Source organism: Salvelinus namaycush, chromosome 20, assembly GCF_016432855.1.
Source record: "Salvelinus namaycush isolate Seneca chromosome 20, SaNama_1.0, whole genome shotgun sequence".
In the NCBI taxonomy this organism is placed as follows: Eukaryota; Metazoa; Chordata; class Actinopteri; order Salmoniformes; family Salmonidae; genus Salvelinus; species Salvelinus namaycush.
In genome coordinates this window covers 647,369-674,997 of record NC_052326.1, presented here as the reverse complement: position 1 = coordinate 674,997, position 27,629 = coordinate 647,369, and the positions used below count along the sequence as shown (strand labels likewise).

Below are 27,629 nucleotides of genomic sequence, written 5' to 3'. Positions count from 1 at the left end.
GAATTGAAATGTTCACCTCTGTTTTGGTAAAAAGCTGAGGGGTGGGAGAAAAGTAACCACTCTCAAATGCATACAGCGCTATGGCTGCGAAGACTGGCCGTCCATGATATTAACGTTTTAACCGTGTTTTAAGGTTAGTGTTTGTTTACATTTACTTGGTTCACAAACATTGGAGTAAAATTTGCTTGGTCATGAGGCATTTACAAGTTATATTCTTTTAAGAATCAATGGGTACATATAAATCCAAACGTTTCAGCAACTAAGGCTTTAAACTGCCTCACACAGCATGGTGGCAATCTCCACTGATTGGTAATAGTTATGGAGTATGGCGTTAAGTCACTGGCGAGGTGGGAGCAGGTGAACTGAGAGAACCCACTTCCCCTACAGTATACCATAGACTGCTTCACATAACCACCAAACCCAACCAATTTAATATACCGGTTCCCAACACTGAAACAGAACTCCAAATGCAGTCAGCAGCTATCTGCAAACAGAGGCCCTGTCTCTGAGCCCAGCTTGGCTGCGGGCTACAATAAGCTGAACAATGTGCTCAGCAGTTTGAGCAGTGAAGTGATAATTGACACATCCTAAAAAATGCAAGTAAGGATTGGGTTATTAATGCTCCCTCTCTTCCTGGCGCTGGTTTCAACGGCACCATTAAGCCTTTAATTGAGAAGGAAGATTGAAATTAAAAGTCGTTGCCTTGGCACTGCCATTACCTACTTGAATTATTATTTTTTTATGAAGATGAAACCCCCTTGGGGGCGTTCACACGACACGATTACAAACGTGAGCATTCCAATCACAATGGCCAGCCGTGTTCTTCCAAATATAACTCTTCCAATAAGCCCTTGGCCTCCAGGACTGGAAAAAGTGAGGAATCTCCCTTTTGAGTGACAGACAGGTGAGCGTGGTTCCCGCCCCCCCCCTGCATATCATTAAGAAAACGAAGCAGTGGAATAAGGCTGTTGATATGGAAGGTATGGCCTGAGTTTCGGTCGAAAGTGAAGATGATACAAAAAACTTGTTACCAGGTTACATCACTGTTGTGAGTTGTGCCAGATCTTCAGGCGTAGCAGAGGGGGACTCGCTGAGCCATTCCCGTCTCTTTCGCCAAGTTACATTTACACTTTTTTGAAATTTTGAGTCATTTAAGACGCTCTTATCCAGCACGACTTACAGGCGCAATTAGGGTTAAGTGCCTTCCTCAAGGGCACATCAACAGATGTTTCACCTAGTCTGCTTTTCTCCGGTTACTGGCTCAGTGCTGTTAACCGCTAGGCTACCTGCCATCTCTCCCACTACAGGAAGATATCTCTTGTCACCGCAAGCTTTTCTCTTTCTCGTCTTAGTTTCTCTGTACTCTCTCTCTCTCGCCAACATGCTCAGGGGCAGCATTTAATCACCGGTGGTGTAAATATTTACTGTTGAGTTTTTGACTACCGGTGACTGGGTTGGCTCTTAAGGAGATGTGCAGCACTATCATGGCCATGAGTCTCATGGTCTTGTGTAGCCAGGCAGACATGTGCTGAGGTGTTAAATGTGACAGATGCATGGCTGGAGTAAATGGGGGGGGGGGATTCATTGCAGATAAGTGCATTAGAAGGAACACTGGTCTGGTACCTATCAAGAGTTTTACGTCTGGAAGTGTGACTGAGAATGTGGAGTCTGGATATCCCTTTCTCCGGGATAGGGAATGATTCAGGGTTATGGATATCTACAGGTTTCTATAGCTAGGTAAAGAGAACGTGGTAAACGTAAGGTTCTAGGAAATGTAGCCTATATGGAACTATAAGCAGGTACTGAAACTAATGCTTGCCAAGTGTAAGGCTATGCAGCAGACAGTGGGAAGGGGTGAATTTTTTTTCTGTTCCATCTCAAGACCGTGAAGGTGTCATCTACTGTGACGTTATGGCGAGGACAGCAGGCTCCATTAGTCACCCTGTTGCCTCAGAGGATGACGCCCACTGACAAAAGGGTTTGGCACTACGCAATGGCTGCACTGTGTTTGAGCCACATCGGACTTATTGACAGTGAGGCATGACTGAATCACTGTCGGTGCTCTGTGTAATAAAAAGGTAGGGAACTTGTTGGATTAAGATATTTCCATACCAAATCTGCCATTAATCTGAGGGGGATAAAACCCTTCAAGCGCCACTGAATAGAAATGAATTTGACGAGGCGTTTATTCCTCTGTTGTAAAACGCGCCCCAGAGCACCACACTCAAAACAAATTACAGTTGAGGAAAAACCCTGGTTTGTGAAAGCGACAGTGACAGACTCAGCCGGATCAAAGCGGTTCCATTTGTGGAGTGGTAATCTCTTCCCTGGGTCTCCTAAGTGTCGGTGCCTGAACTCTCTGACCTCTGGATGGTCCTGCCCTTGGCTGCCTCTCACAGAGCCTTGGCCTGATGAAGGCAGAGGGGCTGCTGCCGCTCTTCATCAGTCCTGCCACAGCCAGGGTTTGCCAATTTAAGACAATCGGCCCTGCAGATTCTGAAACATCTGGATCATTAGCATAGGGTCAAATGGCGTTCGTTCGGCGTCTGGCTGCATCCTAGCCCTGCTTCATCATCCTATTGTAAGGATGCAGTGGATCACTGCCACTGAGCCACAGGTTAGAACCAGCTACAGACACACAGTGAGAGACCATGCAGGGGAACGTCTGCTAGTTGTATTTCAGGGTACTGTGGCTTGTGTTTCAATGTAATTGGTTGTAGAACAATTTAGAGATTTGTATTTTCAATGGTTCATAAAGATAATGAGAATAGTGTGTTAATTTGATCTAGGAGAGGGTTGGTCGCCCTGCTATCTCTTTTAAAGTGGAAAATGACTCATTAGTGGGACGTGACCCACCTTTCTCATTTCAATTAGCTCCAGAGCCACTGTGGCATTTGGTAGTTTCAGGTAATAAAGCAGCAGTGAGCTATAAGTGCTGCTACTACGTCTCATCTCACAGATCAGGGTCTTAGTTACCACTAGGCTGAGGCTCCAGTCAGTGACTTGCTGCAGCGTATCGCCTTGTCTCTGTGAAGGGCATTCCTGCTGCTCCTCAAACCCTCCGAGGTCTGGGAGGTATTTATTACAACAGGGTGGGCGTGTGAGCAACACACACACACACACACACACACACACACACACACACACACACACACACACACAGTGGAGATTCCTCTCTTTCTCCTGTGGGGCTTTCTCCCCCACCATAGTGCAGTGTCAGTCCTTTACAGGGGGCTTGTTTTGCATGGCTGCCTGCCTTCACCTATCTATGCCTGTAACTTTAGGCCCCTCTTCTGCTGCTATTTTAAGCCAGAGAGGGCATCGAGCCCAGCGAGAGAGGGGCTGTTTGTGTGCAAATCAAGGCGGATACAAAGGGCAGAGCATAGGCTAGGACGGTTGGCATGATGACACAGGGCTGGTTGTTTACGGCAGAGGCTCCGCCTGGGGGAGGAGGGTTTACTAGCCTGCAGTCAGAATTCCTCCTGAGCCATTCCCCCATTTGGCTGGCAGTTGTGAAAACAATTCTCCCTCTAGCATTTAACTCTGAGTCAGCTCTATGGGCAGCAGGGAGAGTGAATGTGCTAACTTGCAGGGGTGGTGGGATATCTATTTTATTTTAACAGGTAAGTTGACTGAACACATTCTCATTTACAGCAACAACCTGGGGAATAGTTACAGGGGAGAGGGATGAATGAGCCAATTTTAAACTAGGGATGATTAGGTGACCATGATGGTATGAAGGCCAGATTGGGAATTTAGCCAGGACACCGGGGTTAACACCCCATCTCTTACGATAAGTGCCATTGGATCTTTAGCAACCACAGAGAGTCAGGACACCTGTTTAACGTCCCATCCGAAAGACAGCACCCTACACAGGGCAATGTCCCCAATCACTGCCCTGGGGCATTGGTATCTTTTTTTCCCTTTTTTGTAAAGACCAGAGGAAAGGGCGCCTCCTACTGGCCCTCCAACTCTACTTCCAGCAGCATCTGGTTTCCCATCCAGGGACTGACAAGGACCAACCTTGCTTAGCTTCAGAAGCAAGCCAGTGGGATGCTGCTGGCTCCTGGACTTCCTGTGTGCTGTCCTGGGATCGGGATTATGGAGTGTGTGTCAGACAGCCTTGTGTGGTATTATGAACCATCTCTGTAACAAAATATGTGGCACAGCGTTGACTACCAGTATGTGGATTTAAGGCCAGGCTGAGTCAATCAAACCTACCTGTTTTTCTAGTATCCTCTAAAACGGGAAGCATCCATATGTTTTGAAAGTACCTGAAACCAGTCAGACGTTTACCTTTTTACTACAGGGAATATGATACTAATTTAATACAGTATGTCTAGCTAGCTGCCAGACATTTTGTGTAATTTTTTTTTAATGCTCACCAATCTCATTGTTGAAGTGTAATTTCAAAATGTGTGTAGTTGGACTAAACCCTGCCTGTCTTATCTTCTTCCAGGCCTCACTGAGAGACCGCTAGACAGCTGAGCTGGGGGAGCCTTGCCCTCAGCCTCCACTCACCTCACCTGGCCTGCTTTCCACCCATCAACACCCCCCCGCCCCCCCCCAGCCTAGCCCAGCCTGTCGTCGCGATGACGTCGGAGCTGGAGAGTAGTCTGACCTCCATGGATTGGCTGCCTCAGCTGACCATGCGGGCTGCCATCCAGAAGGCGGATGCCCAGGGGGGCCACGGGGGGCAGGGCATGGGCAAGAAGAACGCCATGCTTGACCCCAACACCACGCTGGACCAGGAGGAAGTCCAGCAGCACAAAGACGGCAAGCCGCCCTACAGCTACGCCAGCCTCATCACCTTCGCCATCAACGGCTCGCCAAAGAAGAAGATGACCCTGAGCGAGATCTACCAGTGGATCTGTGACAACTTCCCCTACTACAGGGAGGCAGGCAGCGGCTGGAAGGTACGTACTGTAAGAGGACAGACAGACAAGCTGGAGTAGAACGGATGTCAATTCCCAGCTGATGACATCACCCGGTGTGTGGTTTTGGAATGCTATCGAGTTAGTTTTGTAGACATCGAGTTGGTCGTAAAAGCTCAACGTCATTCATAACAAGCACCACACTGTAATTTCCCTAAAGCTCAAAGCGTGCTGTACATCTTTTGAATAAAAAAATATAAAAATAGGAGCAGCCCTGCGAGAACTGTGAAGAGTAAAATTCTGGATTAATATTCAGAGATGTCCCTATCTGAGCAAACAAAGACTAAATAACTCATTCATGGGTGGTATTATTCATTGCAGATGCCTTGATAGGGAGAAGGCCGTTGTGTAGGAGAGAGCCAGTGCTGTGTCATCATCTCAAGGAGCACATGATATACACAGATGAAGCTATGCTGATTGCCTTTTAAAGAGCCCAGATGGAAAGTGATACAAGAATGAGTTTTCCAATCAGTAGACATTTATAGGAAGTAGGATGTGCGGCACTGGTTTATTGCAGTCAGACATGATGTATGCAGCCCATTTCCTGTGTGCGTCTATGTGGGGAGGGGATAAAGTATCCAGCATTAAATGGGTTGATTTGGCTTCGGTTGATATGCAATGTCTTAGATTTTAGATTGAGATTTTAGTGCGATCCCCATTAGCCGACGCCAGTGGCGACATCTAGTCTTCCTGTGGTCCGGCGCAAAAAACAAATGTATTAGACAAAAATACTTTACTACATTTGTCTTAACTAGGTTTTTTTTAAGGTAATTTTGCTGTTTGCTTGTGTCATTTGAGAGGAATATGATCGTAGGGGGGGGGTTCGAAGGTGACGAATGGAATTGTTTTAAGATGGTCATACTATGGATCATTTAGCTTTTTTATTCTGAATTTTAGGGCCCCTTTATATATAACAATTATTTGATAAAATATTGAATTTGACATTTACTCGTATAGCCCAGAGAAACACATTGAATAACATGTTCATAAATGGCAAACAATGTATCATAAGAAACAAGGTTTTGAGGTGTTTGCCCTATATCTAGGAGATATAAGAAAGCTCAGGAAATATATATGGGATGCTCTGGATCGACGTGTGCGACAATGTGTTCCAGTTCCCACCAAATATCCAGCCACTTCGCACAGCCATTGAAGAGGAGTGGGACAAGATTCTACAGGCCACAGTCAACAGATTAACTCTATGTGAAGGAGATGTGTCGTGCTGCACGAGGCAAATGGTGGTCACACCAGATACTGTCTTTCTGAACCATACCATACATAAAAAAAAAAATAGGTATCTGTGACCAAGACTCCTCTGTACTCCCAGTCATGAGAAATCCATAGATTAGGGCCTAATTTATTTATTTCAATTGACTCATTTCCCTTTATGAACTAACTCAGTAAATTCTTTGAAATTGTTGCATAATTATATATATTTTTTTTTAATGAAATTGTTTCGTATAGATTTGTTTAGGTGAAATAATGAATATTTAGGCTACCTCCAACTTCCATTATGTTCATATTCAGATAGCCATTTCCAACTAGGCCTACTATCCCCTCCTATACCTTAGCTGACAACATTGATATTGTGGCAGATTGTAACCAATGCCAGCCATAATTAGCTATATAGGCTTTAAAGCCTTGGCTACAGGTTAAACAATTTACAGCTTTGATTTCCCCACCATCATAACAGTCAAGGGGGTAAATAACAGTGGTTTCCTTTTGAAAGTGGGAAAATGGGATCTTTCCAAAAATGCCAGATGTATTACTGTACTCCTAATATTCAACAAGTAGCATTTGTTCTTCCCATAGGAAAAAAGCAACCATAACTCTCATTTGCGGACTGCGGCAACACCGATGAGTGACTAACAGCACACATGGGAAAATAGAGCTTCTGATGTGATCAAAGCAAAAATAGCCTACATGAAAATACGAGAGAGCATAAACATTGTTTCTTGTTGAGGTTAGTTGCAAGTCAAGTGTCCTGGCTTCGCATCAGTTTAAAAGATTGACAAGTGACTGAAGTGACCACCTGGGAGCTGTGAGGGAGAGCCGGGCAGATCAGCTCAATCAGACCACACGACTGAAAGATACCAATGCATTGCATGAAATATTGTACATGTTTAGGATTTGACCAAACAGATGAAATAGAGCTTCATGTCAAATTAAATGTCCGTTAGGCTCACGTGGAATTCTCGTCTCGTCACATTTGTCAACTAAAATTTGTAAAAGTTATTGTTTCTTTTTGGGGGCATCTCATTATCGTTAGTTTTAGTTAGGAAAAATAGGTATTTGACGAGTTTGTCAGTTATTGGCGACGAAATTAACACTCAGTCAATCTCTCCTCTACTTTGAGCCAAGAGAGACTGACATGCTTACTGTTGACATTGCAGATGTTACTAAGGAATAGTGGATTGTGGGCTGGGTGGTAGCCTAGAGGTTAAGAGGTTGGGCCAGTAACCAAAAGGTTGCTGGTTTGAGTCCCGAGCTGACTAGGTTCAAATCTGTCTGTGCCCTTGAGAAAAGCACTTAATCCTAATTGCTCTGGATAAGAGCGTCTGCTAAATGACAAACAAAACAAATTGTTAGCCTACACAGTTTGAACATATGTAAAAAGTACTGTAAGGTGGTGAAATGTATTTAGGTTGACTATTGAGGCTGTGATGTGAAGAATGTGGTGTCACTGCATGTGTTGCGGTCTGTTCATCCATGATTTACATTTTCAAAGACAATGTCTTTTTAGATGATGGTGAAACATGGAAATCACAGGAGCAACAGTGTTTAATTCAATTAGCTGATAGTCCTGGGAATGCAACCTACTATGATATGTATGCACCTAATATAACTTATTTTCGAACGCTTTTAAAACACGGAAGCCAAACGTGGAAACTATGGATACGACTTCCTCCGTGCTCAAGCATTATCATAATTCATATGCGCGTCACTAGAAATCCCTACATTAGCACATTTCTGTTAGCCGAAAACATCCTGACAAACTACAACATATATTACTGGGCCTTATGTGCCTGAACCTTGTAAACTGCTAAGAAAAACAACCTGTAACTGATATTAATGGTTGCCCAATCAGGCAGTCTAGATGCAGTTCTTTTGAAATGAATACCGGGATGCATTCTTAAACACCAGGCATCTGAGCAGTTATTCAAATTGCATAGGCTATTCACTGCCGTTTCCAGCCTAGACTTTTCTACTCACTTGAAAACAATAACATTCTTCATTGCATGGTATATTTTCCAGCTGCGTACCCCTGGACTGGTAAGGAGCGCACTCAGCGCAGCCTCTGGAGGCACATAATGTAGCTACCTATGATTTCGTTATCTAATGTTTTATTTCGCTGTGTAAGTTGACTGGATATATTCACTGCGGTATTAAGCCTAACATTGAGCTTATATGAATTATGGTCTAATATGTATACACTTCTACTTAGGCTGTAGGTTACATTTCGAGCCTGCCTTTGTTCTGTTGCACAATTACGCACCTGGCCTCCGCTGACACGGCTATTCCTGGGGTCCCACGAAAAGCCAAACTACAAAAGCTTGTTGGACACTTGTTTCAAATTTCGTTTTTTGCCTAATAGCCTATTGGAGGAGAGATTTACGCTTGTTTACTGAATGTAAAATGGGCTACAGCATTAAGAACGGGCAGGGAGATGCAAAGGGGAAGTCAATAGTACGCCTACTATAGGAAACTATCTTAACACCGATAAAATACACAGTATGAGTGGCATGCTATGGTACCTTGTCCTTCTAAACTGTCAAGAATATACCAAAACTCATCCAAATGGTTGCTTCGTCACTGCAGTTTACAACCTATGGACAATAATTGTGTATTCACTAGAGGACAATAATAAATTCCTCGTAGCCCAGGTATAGCAATTGTGTTGTCTAAAAACATAGCCCTATGCATAATCACTAGTGGAACTTTGCGTTCCCAGGGACCACAGATTTTAGCCTGGAGGAACTCACTACAGATCTCAACTTTTTTTTTCTTCTTGCACTTTGACGGGTAAATATTGCCTTAATATATTTAGCTAATGAATGGCCTAATATAGGTAACTAATATTTAGTTTCTTACCTCAGCTACACATCACAAGCCTGTTACAGCTGTTCCCGTGCTCAACAGGCTCTAGGCTACGCAAGCCTCTCCGATAATATGCCAGTCCTCTTTTCGTGAAATCCCATGAAGCTATAGGCTACCAAGCTATAGGACATTTTTTTTTTTATATACTTTTTTGATATACTAAGCCTAATGGCCTATTTGGGGAAAGAAGCAGGCTTACTTTTACTAATTTGCTGAATGTAAAACAGGCCTACAGCATAGAAAATGCATGTCGGGGAAAGTTGAGGACAAAGTGCATTGGTGTGATCACTTTTGGCCGGCTATGATAACACTGTTACATAGCCTAGATGACTACAGTGAAAGACCCAGAGGAATTGACAACCGTTAGAAAAATGGAAATCACTTGCAATCCACTTGGGCAATGACATGCTGTAAAGTTTAGCCCAGCCTAAATGGCGTTTTTATGTTGAATTGCTACATTTAAAAAAATGTTTTAATACAAGTTACTATAAATATTAGTTTTCCTTAGGCCTACATGTACATTGAAGTATTATTTTCAGTTGTCACTGTGATAAACACGCACTGAATGGTCTGAACCAGTATCTGTGTGTTAAATGTTATGAATGGTCTTGTTACCACCTTTTTAATCGGCAACATGTAATAGGATGTGTTGATCAGTCGACCGGTGCAGGACTGTAGAACGATAAACTTTCTTGTGGATGCTGACCAACGTTTTCTAGTCCTGTAGCCTATAGTTTATCATCGTTGTTTTTATAGTTATTGGCTTGATGGCCCTTAAAACCTCTTAAGGATCAGACCCTTTTTTCAATTTTCGCCTAAAAATGACAGCCAAATCTAACTGCCTGTATCTCAGGACCTGAAGCAAGGATATGTAAACTCAGCAAAAAAAGAAACGTCCTCTCACTGTCAACAGTGTTTATTTTCAGCAAACTTAACATGTGTAAATATTTGTATGAACATAAGATTCAACAACTGAGATATAAACTGAACAGGTTCCACAGACATGTGACTAACAGAAATGGAATAATGTGTCTCTGATTTTGACCCCCTCTCTGTTCAAAAGTAAGTCTCAATCTGGTGTGCCACCAGCTGCATTAAGTACTGCAGTGCATCTCCTCCTCAAGCACTGCACCAGATTTACCAGTTCTTGCTGTGAGATGTTACCCCACTCTTCCACCAAGGCACCTGCGAGTTCCCGGACATTTCTGGGGGGAATGGCCCTAGCCCTCACCCTCTGATCCAACAGTTCCCAGACGTGCTCAATGGGATTGAGATCCGGGCTCTTCGCTGGCCATTGCAGAACACTGACATTCCTGTCTTGCAGGAAATCACGCACAGAAAGGGTAGTATGGCTGGTGGCATTGTTATGCTGGAGGGTCATGTCAGGATGAGCTTGCAGGAAGGGTTCCACATGAGGGAGGAGGATGTCTTCCCTGTACACCACAGCGTTGATTGCCTGCAATGACAACAAGCTGAGTCCGACCATCACCCCTGGTGAGACAAAACCTGCTACTCGTCAGTGAAGAGCACTTTTTGCCAGTCCTGTCTGGTCCAGCAACGGTGGGTTTCTGCCGATAGGTGACGTTGTTGCCGGTAATGTCTGGTGAGGACCTGCCTTACAGGCCCTACAAGCCCTCAGTCCAGCATCTCTCACGCCGTTGCGGACATGCTGAGTACTGATGAGGGATTGTGCGTTCCTGGTGTAACTCGGGCTGTTGCCATCCTGTACCTGTCCCGCAGGTGTGATGTTTGGATGTACCAATCCTGTGCAAGTGTTAAACGTGGTCTGCAACTGCGAGGACGATCAGCTGTCCGTCCCGTCTCCCTGTAGCGCTGTCTTAGGCGTCTCACAGTGCGGACATTGCAATTTATTGCCCTGACCACATCTGCATGCCTCCTTGCAGCATGCCTAAGGCACGTTCACGCAGATGAGCAGGGACCCTGGGCCTCTTTCTTTTGGTGTTTTTCCAGAGTCAGTAGAAAGGCCTCTAGTGTCCTAAGTTTTCTTAACTGTGACATGAATTGCCTACTGTCTGTGAGCTGTTAGTGTCTTATTGCCCGTTCCACAGGTGCATGTTCATTAATTATGGTTAATTGAACAAGCATGGGAAACAGTGTTTAAACCCTTTACAATGAAGACCTGTGAAGTTATCTGGAAGACAGGGTCCTGAAAGGGACGTTTTCTTTTTTTGCTGAGTTTATATTCTTGATACCATTTGTAAGGAAACACTGAAGTTTGTGGAAATGTGAAATTAATGTAGGAGAATATAACACATTAGATATGGTAAAAGATAATACAAACAAAAATACATGCGTTTTCAATTTTTTTGTGTTTCATCTTTGAAATGCAAGCGAAAGGCCATTATCACTTAGGAGTCTAGGTGTGATTTAGGCCACTAGATGCCAGCAGTGTATGTACAAAGTTTTAGACTGAGCCAATGAACCATTGCATTACTGTTCAAAATGTATCAACTCAGCCCAAACGTGCCGACTTGGTCAATTGATACATTTTCAAGTACATAACTAAAGAGAACATATAGAAATGATATGGTAATAACAAAAAATATGTTTTACACACTCTACAGAATGTCATAAATGATGGCTTCCCTACAGAAAAGGCACTAACCTTCACACATCTAGATGGGAGCAGACACAGCAGGGGTTCAAACTGTAGAACCCAGTGCCTATGTTTTGAATATAAAAATGTATTTTATCAAACAAAACAATGCAACATTTCATCTCTGGGACCCTCAGGATGACATATCAGCAAGATTACTGAATGTAAGTACATTATTTACCTTCCGATGTGAATGTATCAAACCAGTTGCCATGATAAAATATTTTGCTGTGCGCTCTCAAACAATTGCATGGTATTTTTTTTCACTGTAATCGCTACTGTTAATTGGACACTGCAGTTAGATTAACAAGAATTTAAGCTTTCTGCCCATATAAGACATGTCTATGTCCTGGGAAATGTTCTTGTTACTTACGTCATGCTAATCACATTAACGCATGTTAGCTCAACCGACCCGCGGGGCAAACACCAATCCTGTAGAGGTTTTCACTCTTACACAACATAACTGCTAGTAGATATAGCTAACATTAGCGAACTTTAATTAAATACATATACAATTTCACTTGTTTACTTGACTTTAATACTCTATAAATTGACTCCTTCAAAAAAAAATGACTCCCTCCTAGCAAGTTTGCCAGGAGGGGACTGCAGTAGGTAAGGAAGGTGTAAGTCAAATCCTTCACTTCCATTGTCTGTGCACATAGCAACGTTCGTAAATGGGGATAGCGTGTGTCTAGTTCCTTTCGTGTTTGTGTGAGAGAGGGGTTGATGTGAGCATGTCTGGGCGGGGTGAATGTAGGTCGGATGCAGTCATCACTCCGCTATTCCCCTGGAGAGATGTTGGCGGGCTGCAAGAATTTAGGAGCCAGAGCACGCACGCGTCTGCTCTGTATGATAATGCGGGCTGTGCCTCTGAGATGAGACCGGGCTAATCCAGGCATTTAATCATCTCCATAGAACTCCATTAGCCCACGCTTTTAAGAAATATCAATAAGTGCTGTCAATAGGAACAGCTAATTCATCAAGGTCAAAAAATATGAGCGTGGCCGTTTTTGAAGGAGCGAATAAGCACACAGCGTCCACGAGCAGGCAATTAAACAGAGGCTTTCTTAAACCCTCTCCAGCTTTCTAAAGCACTTTTGGATACATATTTGCACTCCTAAGCGATGCAGAAGAGTTATAAAAAGAGACCTCTTATTTGTTATAGGCCTGTGCTGTAGGTCACACTATTAGCTGACGAGAACAATGTTTGAATGTTTGGGGTATAGCTAGTACTTGGAGAAACACACTGGCTAGTCCTGAATTATGTTGGCCCAGTATGCCTGCTACATGGATACTTGCTTAAGGATATTTCATCCTTTCTATAGTCCCCCCCTCATCCCATAGCATATATTTGTACCAACATCACCGAGCATGTTACATGGGAGAATCATTTATTTATATGTGTGTGTGTGTGTGTATATGTAGTGATTCTTGTATTCTATAACAGACCCTTCTGTGTTATCCCCTGTTCCCTCTAGTCCAATTCAATCTTGCTGCTCAAACTAATCCATTCCAGTCTGTCATTGCCGTGTAGGATATGTGGAGCTGGCCCTAATGACTTTCTACAGATTAAAAGGCAAATCGGAGTAATCTGGTCTCTCCCAGGTTAGGATGTCCTGCTTCGCCTGTCCAAAGCTCTTGATGCTGATGAGACTTCTTTTTTCTCAAGACGTTTTGGCTGTGGGTCAGTTTCTAATGTTATGAGTTTCACACTGGCTGGCTCCTGCCTGAGCCACCGCTAATGAATTTAAAGCGATCAATTTCTACCTGACCTGCTTGGGTCTCATACCTCGGCCCTGCAGTGACTTGTTCTCTCCTCAGACCACACAGCCTATAGGCGACTGCTGAAATGCATTAGTGTAGGATCCTTTTGTTTTGTGACACGTTCCGTATAAACCTCAGTGTTAAGGTATTAAATGTATAGACACTAGAGGATTACCGGGCACCCAGTCCATGCAAAAGCTCATGTTATCTGCAAAGATCTGAAATCTCTGTTTACAAAACAGGTCTATAATCCCGCTTCAAACCGGCCATCTAATCTGATCAGGCCCTCTGAAAACGTGTGGCTGGCCGGCCGGCCGGGCCTTGGCAGATGTGCGCACCGCTAATGAATTTAAAGCGATCCAAGTTCTACCTGACCTGCTTGGGTCTCATACCTCGGCCCTGCAGTGACCTTGTTCTCTCCTCAGGCCACACAGCCTATAGGCTACTGCTGAAATGCGGTAGTGTGGGATTCTTCGACGTGACACGTTCAGTATAAACCTAAGTGTTAAGGTATTAAATGTATAGACGCTAGAGCACCCACAGATGACGCCAGCGGAACCCCTGTTCGGCCCGCTCCAACTCCGGGAAACCAACTCGTTAGTGCTCTCGGATGGAACACACCCACGCACGCATGTACACCCAATCCAATAGTTGCTGACTGTGGAGCCGCCCACCTCCGTCTCAAATCTTTCTTCCTACACCTTATGTCGTCCAGTGCAGGCAGAAACTATTTCCCTGCTGCGTTTCTCGCAGGTGAAGGATGCCAAAGAAAACGTGGCGCAATTCTCAACCAGGTTTGAAATGTTTGCTCTTGAACTTTAACTGTTGAGGAGATTGTTGCGACTGGTGTGATTTCCCCCCCATCCCCCCCTCCCCCCATGTTTTCCACACCTGCCTGAAGTCAAGCTGGCAAATAATGGCTGCTGATTGCCCTACAAGCACCATCTCCCTACTGCATGTCCACATGTCCTCACAGCTACTGTGTCATGTTGATTAAGAAACGGCTCCAGTGTCTAGGAGGCTATAAATCGGCCAGTCTGCAGACTAGAGATGGGGTACGGCGCTGCCTTCTGCAGGGGCCCTGGACAGACCTAGCCTCTTTGATCTCATTATAAAATGCAAATGCACTGCACCCTAAAGGGATCAAAGGTTCCCCTTCCCATTGGATGGTGCAAGCTTAATAATAGCAGCCTGGAGCGGTTTCTGTTTTTTAAGAAGTGATTTGGGGAGCTGCCGGTCCTCCGGGACATTATTTACTTTGGAGATAATGTTGCTGCTCACTAACGTAGTGACTGACTGCAGCACAGAAATCCCAGGCAGCTCCTGTTGCCTATTTTAAATGTGATCAGTCAGGTAAGCGTGTTTTGCGCTTCTCTCTGCCCCTGCTATCTCCCACCTCAAGCTTGGGTTTCAGGGCGTGGAATGTGAAAGTGTAAAATTGCTTCAACGGTAGACTCTGTGATACCTCCATCTACTTCTCCATTACCCCGCTAAGCAAGCAGTTACATTTTAAATGCTTTGCAGATATTCAATAATTCAGCAGCTGAGATACATATTTAGAGTAACTAATGCTTATTTTCCCCGGCCCCAAAAAATACGACCATTTTAGAACACTGTCTTATCATGCTGTATCAAAGGCACTGACAGTGCAAAGTGAGAGCCCTGTTTTTTGAGATGCATGTGGGATTATTTTTAGCAACTCCGTCTCTCCCCAGATTGTTGTTAATTGTAGATGCAGCAGAAGTGGCTGTGTGGAGGCCCGGTGCCGACTGTGTTGGTGGTGGGAGTGGTAGTGATTCATTCGGCAGCCGGTTTGATCCTGCTGTGTGGCGGGTTCCCGTGTCAGGAAGCTCCTGCCTGGCTGCCCGCCCACCAGGCTCACCTTTCCTCCCCCCACCGCCTCCCCACTGCTCACACTCTGCCCCTTGGAGTGGGCGGGGAGGACATGCTGGCTGGCATGCCTCGCATCCATTTGGCAGGAGCTGTTGTCCCCACACCCCGTTGAGTGAGGAGTCGACTACATTGAGGAACATGAAAGGGCTCGGGGCTCTGGAGTTGTCTTACTGATTTTGGCTCCGTTTTTATGTAACCGTGTCTTTTCCCAGCTCATGACCATGACTTTCCATTCCATACAAGCAAATCTTAGCCTAAATATTAGCGTCTTTTTTTTAATTTTATTTTTTTACTGTTTTTCCTTTCCCTCCTGAGCAACACATTTTGCCATCCGTCATTAGTCACGAATTGATCGCCGAAGCTCCCTCGACTGTGATAATGAAATCTGTTTAAAGTCAATACCTGACTTGCTGCCTGACTGAGACCCCAGTAGTAGTAGTACTGCTGGTGTGCTGTTTATTTCTCCACTGATGGTGTTGGACAGTGATCCACTGTTGAGCTCTGGATGGGGTGCATACTTGCTGAGTCACTGCTCCTGGCCTTTCTGAAAAGCAGTGCGTCTTGGTCTGTGTTATGGGGGCATGTTGCTCAGCCACTGAGTGCTACGACGACACTAAAGCAGTGAGGGAGCAGAATGGGCTCAGTAGCTGGGGGTAGGGTTTGGGCTGATACACTCAGCAATGCAGTGAGACGTTGAAACACAGGGATGAATTTGGATTCGCTGAGATTTATATGTGCGTATTTAATAACTGAGGAAAGGGGGTGGTTCTGTATTTTATGACTTTTCCAGATCTGTTCGCTTATGTGGCGACTGAGATCATCACCTCCAATGGGCTGTGCCCATGCTTTGTCTCAGATCTGAGGCTGGAAAAGGAGACAATTTGGGAGGGGAGGGGGGGTGAAATCACCCTAGCTACAGAGTTATGAACTGCAAGGAATTTTAGGCAAAAAAACGACTCGTAACTAGAAAAATAATTAGCTAGTTCTCAGGTTCTTCTAAAGGGAAAACGGATGGGGAGTGTGAGAATCCTTCAGTCATCCTTTTGTACCCAATCAGATTTGAATTTGGGTATTTTTATTTCATTTTTAGATGTGATGTTCTGAGGTGGTGTGTCCATTTTGGCCATATGGGTGTTCCTGTCATTGTAGCAAGGGCAGCGAGCATCTAACAGTCCAAAGTGCAGGACTCTGTGGTTTGCGCAGTCATTTGACATCGTCATCATTTTAATCCTCTATTTAAAGCCTTACACAAAATGAAAGCGGTTGTCTGAGGGTGGTGCTAAACCATCTGACATAAAAAGAAAAGGGGTAAAGTTTCATGGAAAAAGCTTTAAATAAAGGTTAAAATCATGCATGTCACATGATTGCGCGAACACAGGGCCCTAGTATGAGATGGTGAAAGCTTTACCATGGCTTCAGTATAAGACTGAATCCCAATCATGAAAGCCTCTGCTTTGCTGGTCTCGTTTTAATTGAAAGCTTAAGCTAGACGTTTGAATTCAATTCCTACTCATGGCCTTTCGGTGTTAGGTCAGTCTGAGCCTAAGCATGGCCTCTCATAGGTACTGTGATTTCTCCTGGAAAGAGGGGGGGGGGGTGGAGAGAGACAGAGGGGTGGAGAGAGGCGCTGAGCCATGATGAATTCTACATGCTATAAATAGAGCCAAGTCCTTGGAATCCGCCTTTAACTCTGAATCTTCCCTGTTAAATCCACGTAAGCTGGGCTAGGCCGGCTACTGCTGCTGCCGCTGGCTTCTGCTATATAAAAACTATTATTTTCACAAATCCTCCAGAAAACATGAACGATCAAACAAAACAATCAATGCTCTCGTGTTTTTAATAAAGTGTGTGTGACGGATTTCTTCCCTTCTCTCGGTCTCCAGGTCTTTGTTTGTAATTTCATTAATAATATTCATAATTGAGGTAGTCTGTTCTCCTTGTAGATCGTTTGCCTCCTGTGAAGCTCGCTGCTAATTTGTCAGCTGTTCTCTCGTGCTGTTTTGTTTTCCTTTTTGAAAAAACAAATTAAAAAAGCTCCAGCCAGGACTAATTATTAGAACCTGTGGGAAGGTCCTGGGGAACATATGACTGACTGGGGATCATGCCGGAGTTCTGGAGGCTGGCTGAGGTAAGCTCTTCCCTGAGCATATACTGTTAAACCTGGAGGTTTATCTGAGCTAACTAGCCTATACAGCCACACTGCAGGTCACCGTCATCTGATAGGAATAAAAAGCAGAGGTAACAAGCCTAATGATTGGCATGTTTATCTAATCAGCATGGGTAGTAATTATAGTGAAGGTTCCTGGCTTATTTAATTTTGTCTTTGTTATAATGCGTCCTTTAGCCTCCATGGTAATTACGTAACCCTGATCACCCCTTCGGTCATTGTCCCAGCGCTAATAACCTCACACTGCCGCTTGCGATCGCCGCTTTCTGCAATGACATGAATGTGGTGTGAATGCCAAGATATCGCCATGTGCAAAGCATAACGTGGCTACAAATGGATTATTTTAATGTTGTCATTGCCACAAATCTGATAGCTTTTGTACGCCTCTCTCTGTAAGCCTTGCTCACGTCAGGACGGTCTCCGAGTGAGAAACTTGAACCCCGTGCCTGCGTGTCCTCATTTTGGGGTCGGTGCTCGACGGAGAGGGGGACAGTGACACAGCTGTGGCGGCAGAGCGGAACCAGTGATGGATGACATGTCAGAATGGGCTGCTCAGCCTTCCCTCCACTCCTATTGACAGCCACGACTCTCCCATCCAGCATCAGCGTGGCTAATCGCAGGTCACTGCACCCACGGATATGACACATGAATATTGCTAGTTGTAATTGCTCGTTTGTCAATGTCACCGTTTTCAATGCCAGTTTTCTGCGGTTAATTTATCGAATGAAGTCCCATTTGACAAACATCAAAGAAGTGGGCTAAGTCAATTTGCTATGAGGCAGAGGCTGTGTAAGCTGCAGTAGAACACCAATGTGGCTCACAGCGGCACAGTTTGACTATGCTAACTAGTCGCCGGTGTTGAGACAGGATTGTACTCTTATCTTAGCAGTGACCAGGAAGAACGGAAACCAACGTTTTAACAAGTGTTTATTGTTACCTTGTGGTTTTGCGCAGGCTCTATCTAGATGCTGGGAGTTTTGTCCTAGTACAACAATATGTAAATGGGGCTCAGTGTGGGAAATGGTGTGTGTGTGTGAATGCTCAGAGCAATTGTTAGCCCCGGCTTTGAGCCCTGCAGCCGCAAGGCCACAGCCCTCTTCCCCCCCCCAGTTAATTGCCTCTGCATTAGCCCATTGATGTGGTCGTGTAGAGGGATGAACGGGTGCTCCGAGGTGTCTGGCCTCTCTTGACCACTGCCATGTATTATTTATGGGTCAGCGAGTCTGTCTGCTCAACATTAACTTGGCTAATGGGCTGTATAGGAGGTCTGTTGCTGCCTTTTAAATCAGTAGCAAGTCAAATAGAATTCGGGAAAATTCTGGTTTGGTCTGAAGGTCGACGCTAAGGCAACACTTCAAATTTTTAAAGGCTATTTTTCTGTTCCTCTGTACGTTCCTGTAAGATTGAATAGTGCACCCTGAGGACAGGTTAACATGGGAGATCTACCTCGGATACGGGGTTGAGTCATGCTCTGTCTGCCTGTGATGCAAAGACATGACGTGCTTGGTTGCCCCATATGAACTTCTTTGATTATGTATAGGTTAATCTGAGGTAGGATAGTTTCTCTGTCCTATTGAGGGATTGTTTGTATATCCAGAGGCTTTAGATCGCATGTCTCAAAGTCATTTCACGGAGGGCAGCGTGTCTGCAGGTTTTCTCTCCTCCCTTGTGCTTGATTGACAAATTAAGGTCACTAATTAATAAGGAACTTCTCTCATTTGGTTATCTAGGTCTTAATTGAAAGGAAGAACCAGCAGACAGTGGGCTGGGCGATAAATGGCCAAAATATATTTTTTTTACATTTTTGATTATCTGTTTTTATATAATAGTTCAAAATTTGCTTTATGAGAAGTGTAAAACCCTAGGGTGGCAACCAATGACTTGATATAAAACCTGGATTGCTGATGATATGTGTTGGCCAGTGAGAGGCTTTGAAGCCACCGGTCGGCCATATTGGCACTTCCTTGTAGGAGCAGGCCTACATCAGCACTGGTATCAATCAGGCTGTATTAGCTAGCTACTTTTTTGCTCTGACTCTGTACATTTATTAGCTAACTAGTGATTAGCGGCTAACACTATTTATTTTAGCCACAACTACCTAAGAAAACACAAACTAGCTTTTTGCAGACCGTAAGACGCACAAACTAATAATGTAATCATAGAATGCTGTGGTTTTATATATTAAGAAGCAAAGTGGAAAGCAGCATCGTTTTCATCAACATCTTGTTGCCAGCTGCTGCATTGATCATGCAGACTAAAGTCGGGTGAAGTGGGCGAGCAACAACAACTGTGCTCCTTGAGTGACGGGTTGGGGCTTGGTGAGCGGCGGAGAGGGACGACTCACTCAAGTAGCATAGTAAACTATAAAAACTGACGTTACACAAGGCCGAGTGGCGTATCACATTTAACAAACCAAACATTGAAATACAGTTATACAAGGTAAAGTAAAAACCCAAGACGGTCCGTGCAGCAATACGTGTGTGTAGTCAAATATTGTATACAGCCCAGCCCTACACTAGGCCCTCCATGGAATGAGTTTGACGCCCCCAGCTTTGGATGGAGGTAAATGTGGACGTTAAGACCCCTGGTCTATTTGTGAACCCTTCATTTATCCGTGTTTTTTCACTGCTTGTTCTCTAAGAGCGACGGGAGAAGAACACAACCTGTATTTCCACTGAGAATATAATTTTCTTGCAATTCATTAAACAACCAAACTTCCAAAGGCAGTCAGTTTGCATTCACCAGGCATAGTGAATATATGATGCCTCCAGAGAACTCCACCACGTTTCTGATGAGATCGTCCCAATCGCAAAACGTACTTCCTCCTGCCTTTTTTAGTGGTGCTCAATCATGGCTGGCAAGTCATTTCCGTCTCTCTGACATTGAATACTAAATTCAAATGCCTTATTTCAGTCTCATATTATTCCACTTTGACCTTCTCGCTACGTTAGATGTGATTTTTTTTTAAACATGTTTTTATCTTTCTTCCGTCCCAGAGACATTTTGCTGTTCTCAGGCTTTTTTTAAAGTCGACAAATTTGACTCTGCCAAGAATGGTAGACCTAAAGAATGAATGCATGTTGCCTACATTTAGCTTTATATGCTTTGATTGTTGTGGAGTATAAGCTCTGTAAATTCAAAGGAAGCAAATTACAGGTCAATGTCTTTCGTTTCTCTGCCAGACTTCATGACACAAAACGACCACATTATTTCCCCACATCCTTCAATTGTCTTTACGAAATCAGCGTCAAAGCGGCAGGGTCAAGACAAAATGTAACCTAAAACATGTCATCTACCCCTCAATATTATGCCCTCTACCTCCAAAAAGGGTAAATGCATTTAGTTTTGGTGACATGGGCTATGTTATACAGCATTATTGTTGTCTTTTTAAAGAACGTGTTTTTATTAGACCCAAAAAATCTCCCTTACAGGTAACCACATTTTACATACGTCTATTTTCTATCCACGGCGTACCAGGCTAGAGACTGACACAAGGCCATATAAATCAGAATTTATACCCAATACGTCTTTGTAGCATTTTAATTCGTTCTACTCTTAAGTGGGCCGTTGGCACTACTAGGTACCGAAGAAGCTGTGAGTGTGGGCACTATAGGGGGCTGCTGTGAGCAGCTATTGTTAGTGGAAGGATACTATCGGACGCTCTACTGCCTGATAATTAAGTGGCGTGCTGACAAACGGCTTTCATCAGATCTCTCATGTGGAACTGAGAGCATGCGAAGGCTTTCAGGGAGGATAAACTGGAGGACGTCACTTTGCCTCCAATCTCTCATGGCCTTGTGCTGCCTCTGCAGAGAGGGAGGGGAGAGCCATGTATTTGCACAGAAGCACGAAAGTGCAAGCTTGCATCCGTCAGAATGGAACAGACCCAATTTACAGCCAGGCTTATTGTGTGCTTCTCTCTTATGGCAAATATTGCGAATTCAGAACAGTTTTTTGCGACGTTATGTCAAATGGTGAATGCAATGTGTGAGGATTGTTTTCCCTTCTGAAAACCTGTCAATTGTCTTGTTTTCTCTTGGAGTTTCACAGTTCGGGGATCAAGTCAGAGTGGAAGTGCAATTGGCCCTCATCTAGATGATGCAGATCTTGTTTTTAGACATGTTTCCTTTGTCTGCCAATCAATTCAGTGAGACCTTCAGTTCAATTTGAATATCACCAGACTGGTAAGATGAGCCAAATAGACAGACAGCCTGGGCAATGAAGCAAATAGTAGACTAAGCCTATATGTCCACTACTTTTTTTTCAACACTTCTGGACCATCTGGTTCCTTAGTCCATTCCTCTAGACCCGATTCTTCTTAGTCTCCTGTGCTGACCAGTGAATGATGACTGAACAGTGGCTCCATCCCTCTCCCTCCCCTCTATTCTCCTCTCCTCTCTCTGACTATTTTTAACAAGGTCCATGTCCTTGTGATTTTTGAGAGCGAAAGATGGGGGGGGGGGGGGGGCCTCAAACCTGGAAAAAACTAAATGGATTTTTTTGGGGAAACTAAACCGAATCAGGCCAAAAATAAAACAATTTGAAAGGCCCTAGTTATGAGTGGAGCTGCTCTGCTCTGGAGACTGTGGAAAGCCCTTTGACTGTGTGTGCTTTGCTCTCAGCACCAGGCGAGAGAGCTCTCCCTGAAGGACTATGATTAAAAGGGTTCAGACGCGTGGCTCAGATCTTTTGTCATTGTGTTGACCTGTCATTGTGTTAAATTTAAGTGAATCTTTCCCCCGTAGCCTTTCAAATATATTCGCAGCAGCCAACCTGGCTACCAATTTTGAAATGGAAGCGTTGAAAAATCTCAAATGTTGCACTGAAGAGTCAGGGCTGTAACCTTGAATGCGTCCAGGAAATAATGCAGGAGAGTTGATTTTTTTTTTTTTTTCGCAGACTGAGCTCAAGGTTACCCAAGAAAGCAGGTAAAGATGTGGGTGTGAGCGAGGTTGAGCTCAGAACACTATCTTTGCGGTGCTTTTGGTCTCCAATACCCTCCTACTCTGCTGAAAAGGGAACATCCTTAGTTCAGCTTTCATAAACTTCTGTGCCACTCCGGAGAATAGGAGTTTTGTCTGTGCCTAAACTGAATGTGGGTGTAAGTATCCTTGGATTACTTTCAAAGTAACTCTTCAGATGAAGATGGATGTCTTTAGGATCACACTCTCTATGACTAACTGAAAAGCCAGAATATGGGGAATATTCTGTTTCGAATAGCAGAGTATCAGTGCAATTTGGATAGACCGTGACTGACTGGCGTGAGTCGGCTCAGCCAGTGAGTGTCCGTTTCTCTCTCTGCATCTTGTTGTCCCCTGCATACCTGCCTGGGAGGGGCTCTGTGTGTCCCACACCTATTTTCATTCCCAGTCATGTCTCCTCTTCACAGCCAGCCACGCACTAAGCAGGGGTGGGTAATAATTTTGTCTTGAAGGCTTCACAAATGTATTTTTGGACTTATTTATTTATATATATTTTATTATGATATAAAAAAATAAATAATTGACAATCAGTTTGCGGGCCAGAAAAGGTGGTTATTTCAAAGTTTATACCTAGGTCCGTATTTAATCGGCCGACTGGCCGGCTCCAGACCGTGGGCCGTATTCTGCTCACCCCTGCACTAAAGTGTAGTTAATATAGGCTAGTTAAGCCTCGCTTGCCAGGCTTAGAGAGCTACGACTCCATACCCACCTGATGGACAGGAACCAGCCCATCTGTCATCTGCCTATTACCTAACATGACCCAAGGCATATGTATAGGAAGATGTACACTAGCCTATACAGAAGTGAATCTAAGCTCTGTATGAAATGACCTTAGCAGGCAACTCCCACCATGGTTATCCAGTGGGTGTAGACGACACAGCTTCACCTGAGGTTAAAACTTGCGTGGGTTGCCTTTTATTGTACTGGATCTGAAGCTCTTCAGAACCAAATGGTAAGGAGAAACCTTTCTAAATAGTCGGCACGTTTTTAAAAGCTTTATTTGATTTAAGCAAATAGTTTATTGTACAGTAGAAACAGGAGTTATCACTGTGGCTATTTTGAGCACTGATTTCTTTGCCGGCATGCATCTTATCTTTTATTTTTTTATTCCGTGTGGAAGCATTTATCGCTTTCATAATTTAAATATACATGTGAAGTATGGGTTTAATTTAACCATTTTAAATAGAATTTTCAGATTGTGTAATCTCACTTTGCAGAGGACAAGATTTTTGGGGTTTAGATTAGGCCTACTTCAACATGTTACACACAGGCTAGATAGGATCTTCATCACAAACTGTGCGTTTCGTGATCGACATGTTTTTCTATTTTTACTGTTCTCTCCGTCTTAATTCACATGGCCTCAACTTGCATGCTTGGTCAACATTTTTAAAACGTTTATTTTTCCATAGATCCCCTATGTTTTACCAAAATCAACTATATGTAAGCTACTGAGCTCCGTGATTAAAACTTGTTTGGGATAGGGGGCAGCATTTTCACTTTTGGATAAATAGCATGCCCAGAGTGAACTGCCTCCTACTCAGTCCCAGATGCTAATATATGCATATTATTATTGGTATTGGATAGAAAACACTCTGAAGTTTCTAAAACTGTTTGAATGATGTCTGTGAGTATAACAGAACTCATATGGCAGGCAAAAACCTGAGAAAAAATCCAAACAGGAAGTGGCAAATCTGAGGTTTGTAGGTTTTGAACTCACCCCTATCGAATACACAGTGGGATATGGGTTATTTTTCACTTCCTAAGGCTACCACAAGATGTCAACCGTCTTCAGAACGTGGTTTCAGGCTTCTCATGTGAAGGGGGGCCGGATGGGAGCTGTTTTACTAAGGGGTCTGCCTACAGCCTCGTTCTCAGTCATGCGCTTTCACTTGAGAGGTTGCTCTCATTCCGGTGCATTTCTACTGACAATGGAATTCTCAGGTTGGAACATTATTGAACTTTTATGATAACATCCTGAAGATTGATTCTATACTTAGTTTGACAAGTTTCTTCGACCTGTAATATAACTTTTTGAACGTTTCGTCCGAATGGACCAGATCGCGCTTTTGGATTGTTTACCAAACACCCTAACAAAAGAAGCTATTGGACATAAATGATGGACATTGTGGAACTGCGATTCCTGGGAGTGCATTCGGATGAAGATCATCAAAGGTAAGTGAATATTTCTAATGATATTTATGAATAATGTTGACTACCCAACATGGCGGATATTTCTCTGGCTGGTTTGGGCTCTGAGCGCCGTTCTCAGATTATGCTTTTTCCGTAAAGTTTTTTTGAAATCTGACAGCGGTTGCATTAAGGGGAAGTGTATCTAAAGTTTCATGTATAATAGCTTAATTTTCATCAACATTTATTATGAGTATTTCTGTGAATTCATGTGGCTCTCAGCAACATCACTGCATGTTTTGGAACTACTGAATCTAACACGCCAATGTAAAATAAGATTTTTGGATTTAAATATGAACTTTACCAAACAAAACATACATGTATTGTGTAACATGAAGTCCTATGAGTGTCATCTGATGAAGATCATCAAAGGTTAGTGATTCATTTTATCTCTTTGTGCTTTTTGTGACTCATCTCTTTGGCGGGAAAAATGGCTGGGTTTCTGTGACTCGGTTGTGACCTAACATAATCGTTTGTGGAGCTTTCGCTGTAAAGCATTTTTGAAATCAGACACTGTGGCTGGATTAACGAGAATTTGATCTTTAAAATGGTGCCTAATACTTGTATGTTTGAGAAATTAGATTTATGAGATTTCTGTTGATTTGTATTTGGCGCCCTGCAATTTTATTGGCTGTTGGCGAGGGGTTCCGCTAGCGGGGGGTTCCCACTGCTCTTTGTGGGAAAGGTTATTGTACCTTTTCTATTTTTTTGTTTTCTTTTTTGTTTTCTCCTCAATTTCGTGGTATCCAATTGGTTACAGTCTTGTCTAACGCTGCAACTCCCGTACGGACTCGGGAGAGGCGAAGGTGAGGCGAGAGTCGTGTGTCCTCAAACACAACCCAACCAAGCTGCACTGCTTCTTGACACAATGCCCACTTAACCCGGAAGCCAGCCGCTCCAATGTGTCGGAGGGAACACTGTACACCTGGCGACCGTGTCAGCGTGCACTGCGCCCGGGGCCACAGGACTATCGTACCATTTCTACTGATCTGCGTGCCAGTTAGGATGTTCATGGAACAGTTTCATTTATCTTCATATCTCAAAATCAATGTCATGTGGGTAATCAAAATTCTTTCTAAATGAAAATTATACAATTCTAAAGTTAACTTCTATTGCCAGTATGTAAAAATTGCCTACATAAAGCCAACAAATAACATTGCAGCCCATAAGTAAAAATGCTGATTTTAAAAATAAATATCCTATAAATCACATTGGATACCCATGGCCTGCCTGCAAGGAACTTGAAACATTGTATCAACTATTAACTTGGTCCAGCCTGGAGTTTGTGCTAGCTAACTTGCAGCATTGTATAAAATATTCTTGCCCCTCAGTTTCCTGTGCCAGTGAGCTCCTGACAGACATGGCTGTAGGCTATTCACGTAATTTCCTTATTCAAGATTTTAAACTTTTTTTTTGGTAACTACATGATTGGGGCGGCAGGTAGCCTACTGGTTAGAGTTGGGCCAGTGATCGAATCCCCGAGCTGACAAGGTAAAAATCTGTCGTTATGTGCCTGTACAAGGCAGTTAACCCACTGTTTCTAGGCCGTCATTGTAAATAAGAATTCGTTCTTAAGCGACTTGCCTAGTTAAATTAAATGCATTTTATTTATTTTTTATGATTCCATATGTGTTATTTCATAGTTTTGATTAGAGGTTGACCGTTTAATCGGCATGGCCGATTTAATTAGGGCCGATTTTTCAAGTTTTCATAATCGGTAATTGGCCTTTTTGAATGCCGATTATGGACGATTTACATTGCAATCCATGAGGAACCTGCGTGGCATGCTGACCACCTGTTATGCGAATGTGCCTGCCATGCAAGTGCAGCGTCAAATGGACTTTGTGGCTGCATGGAGCCAAGGTAAGTTGCTAGCTAGGATAAAACTTATCCTATAAAAAACAATCAATCTTCACATAATCACTAGTTAACTACACATGGTTGATGATATTACTAGGTTAACTAGCTTGTCCTGCGTTGCATATAATCAAAGCGGTGCCTGTTCATTTATCATCGGATCACAGCCTACTTCAACTTAGCCAAAAGGGTGATTTAACAAAAGCACATAGCTGGAAAAAAAGCACAATCTTTGCACAAATGTACCTAACCATAAACATCAATGCCTTTCTTAAAATCAAAACACATAAGTATATATTTAGTTAAAAGAAATTCATGTTAGCAGGCAATAGTAACTAGGGAAATTGTGTCACTTCTCTTGCGTTCAGTGCAATCAGTCAGGGCATATGCAACAGTTTGGGCCGACTCGCTCGATGTGAACTAATTTGCCAGAATTTTACATAATTATGAAATGACATTGAAGGTTGTGCAATGTAACAGCAATATTTAAACTTTGGGTTGCCACCCGTTCGATAAAATACAGAACGGTTCTGTATTTCACTGAAAGAATAAACGTTTTGTTTTCGAAATTATAGTTTCCAGATTTGACCATATTAATGACCAAAGGCTCGTATTTCTGTGTTTATTATAATTAAGTCTGATTTGATTGAGCAGTCTGAGCGGTGGTATGCAGCAGCAGGCTCGTAAGCATTCCTTCAAACAGCACTTTCCTGTGTTTGCCAGCAGCTCTTAGCAATGCTTGAAGCACAGCGCTGTTTATGACTTCAAGCCTATCAACTCCTGAGATTAGGCTGGCAATACTAGTGCCTATAAGAACATCCAATAGTCAAAGGTATATGAAATACAAATGGTATAGAGCAAAATAGTTGATGCGTCATAGTTCCTATAATAACTACAACCTTAAACTTGAACTGGGAATATTGAAGAACTGGGAATATTGAAACACTAGCTTTCATATGTTCTCATGTTCTGAGCAAGGAACTTAAACGTTAGCTTTTTTTTTTTTTGCATTATTTAAACCAAATTGACATGTTTCATTATTTGAGACTAAATATATTTCATGTATTATATTAAGTGTTCATTCAGTATAGTTGTAATTTGTCATTATTACAAGTATATAAAAATCATCC

General features: G+C 43.4%; 1 protein-coding gene across 1 annotated transcript in view; it reads left to right on the top strand.

The window, feature by feature from the left end:
* Positions 1-27,629, top strand: part of foxj3 (forkhead box J3) — an 80,459-nt gene that overhangs the window by 21,097 nt on the left and 31,733 nt on the right. The window contains exon 2 of the mRNA XM_039015542.1: positions 4,460-4,916. Within this exon, the coding sequence (XP_038871470.1) occupies positions 4,593-4,916 (324 nt within the window). The 5' untranslated portion in view covers positions 4,460-4,592. The remainder of the gene's footprint in view (positions 1-4,459; positions 4,917-27,629) is intronic.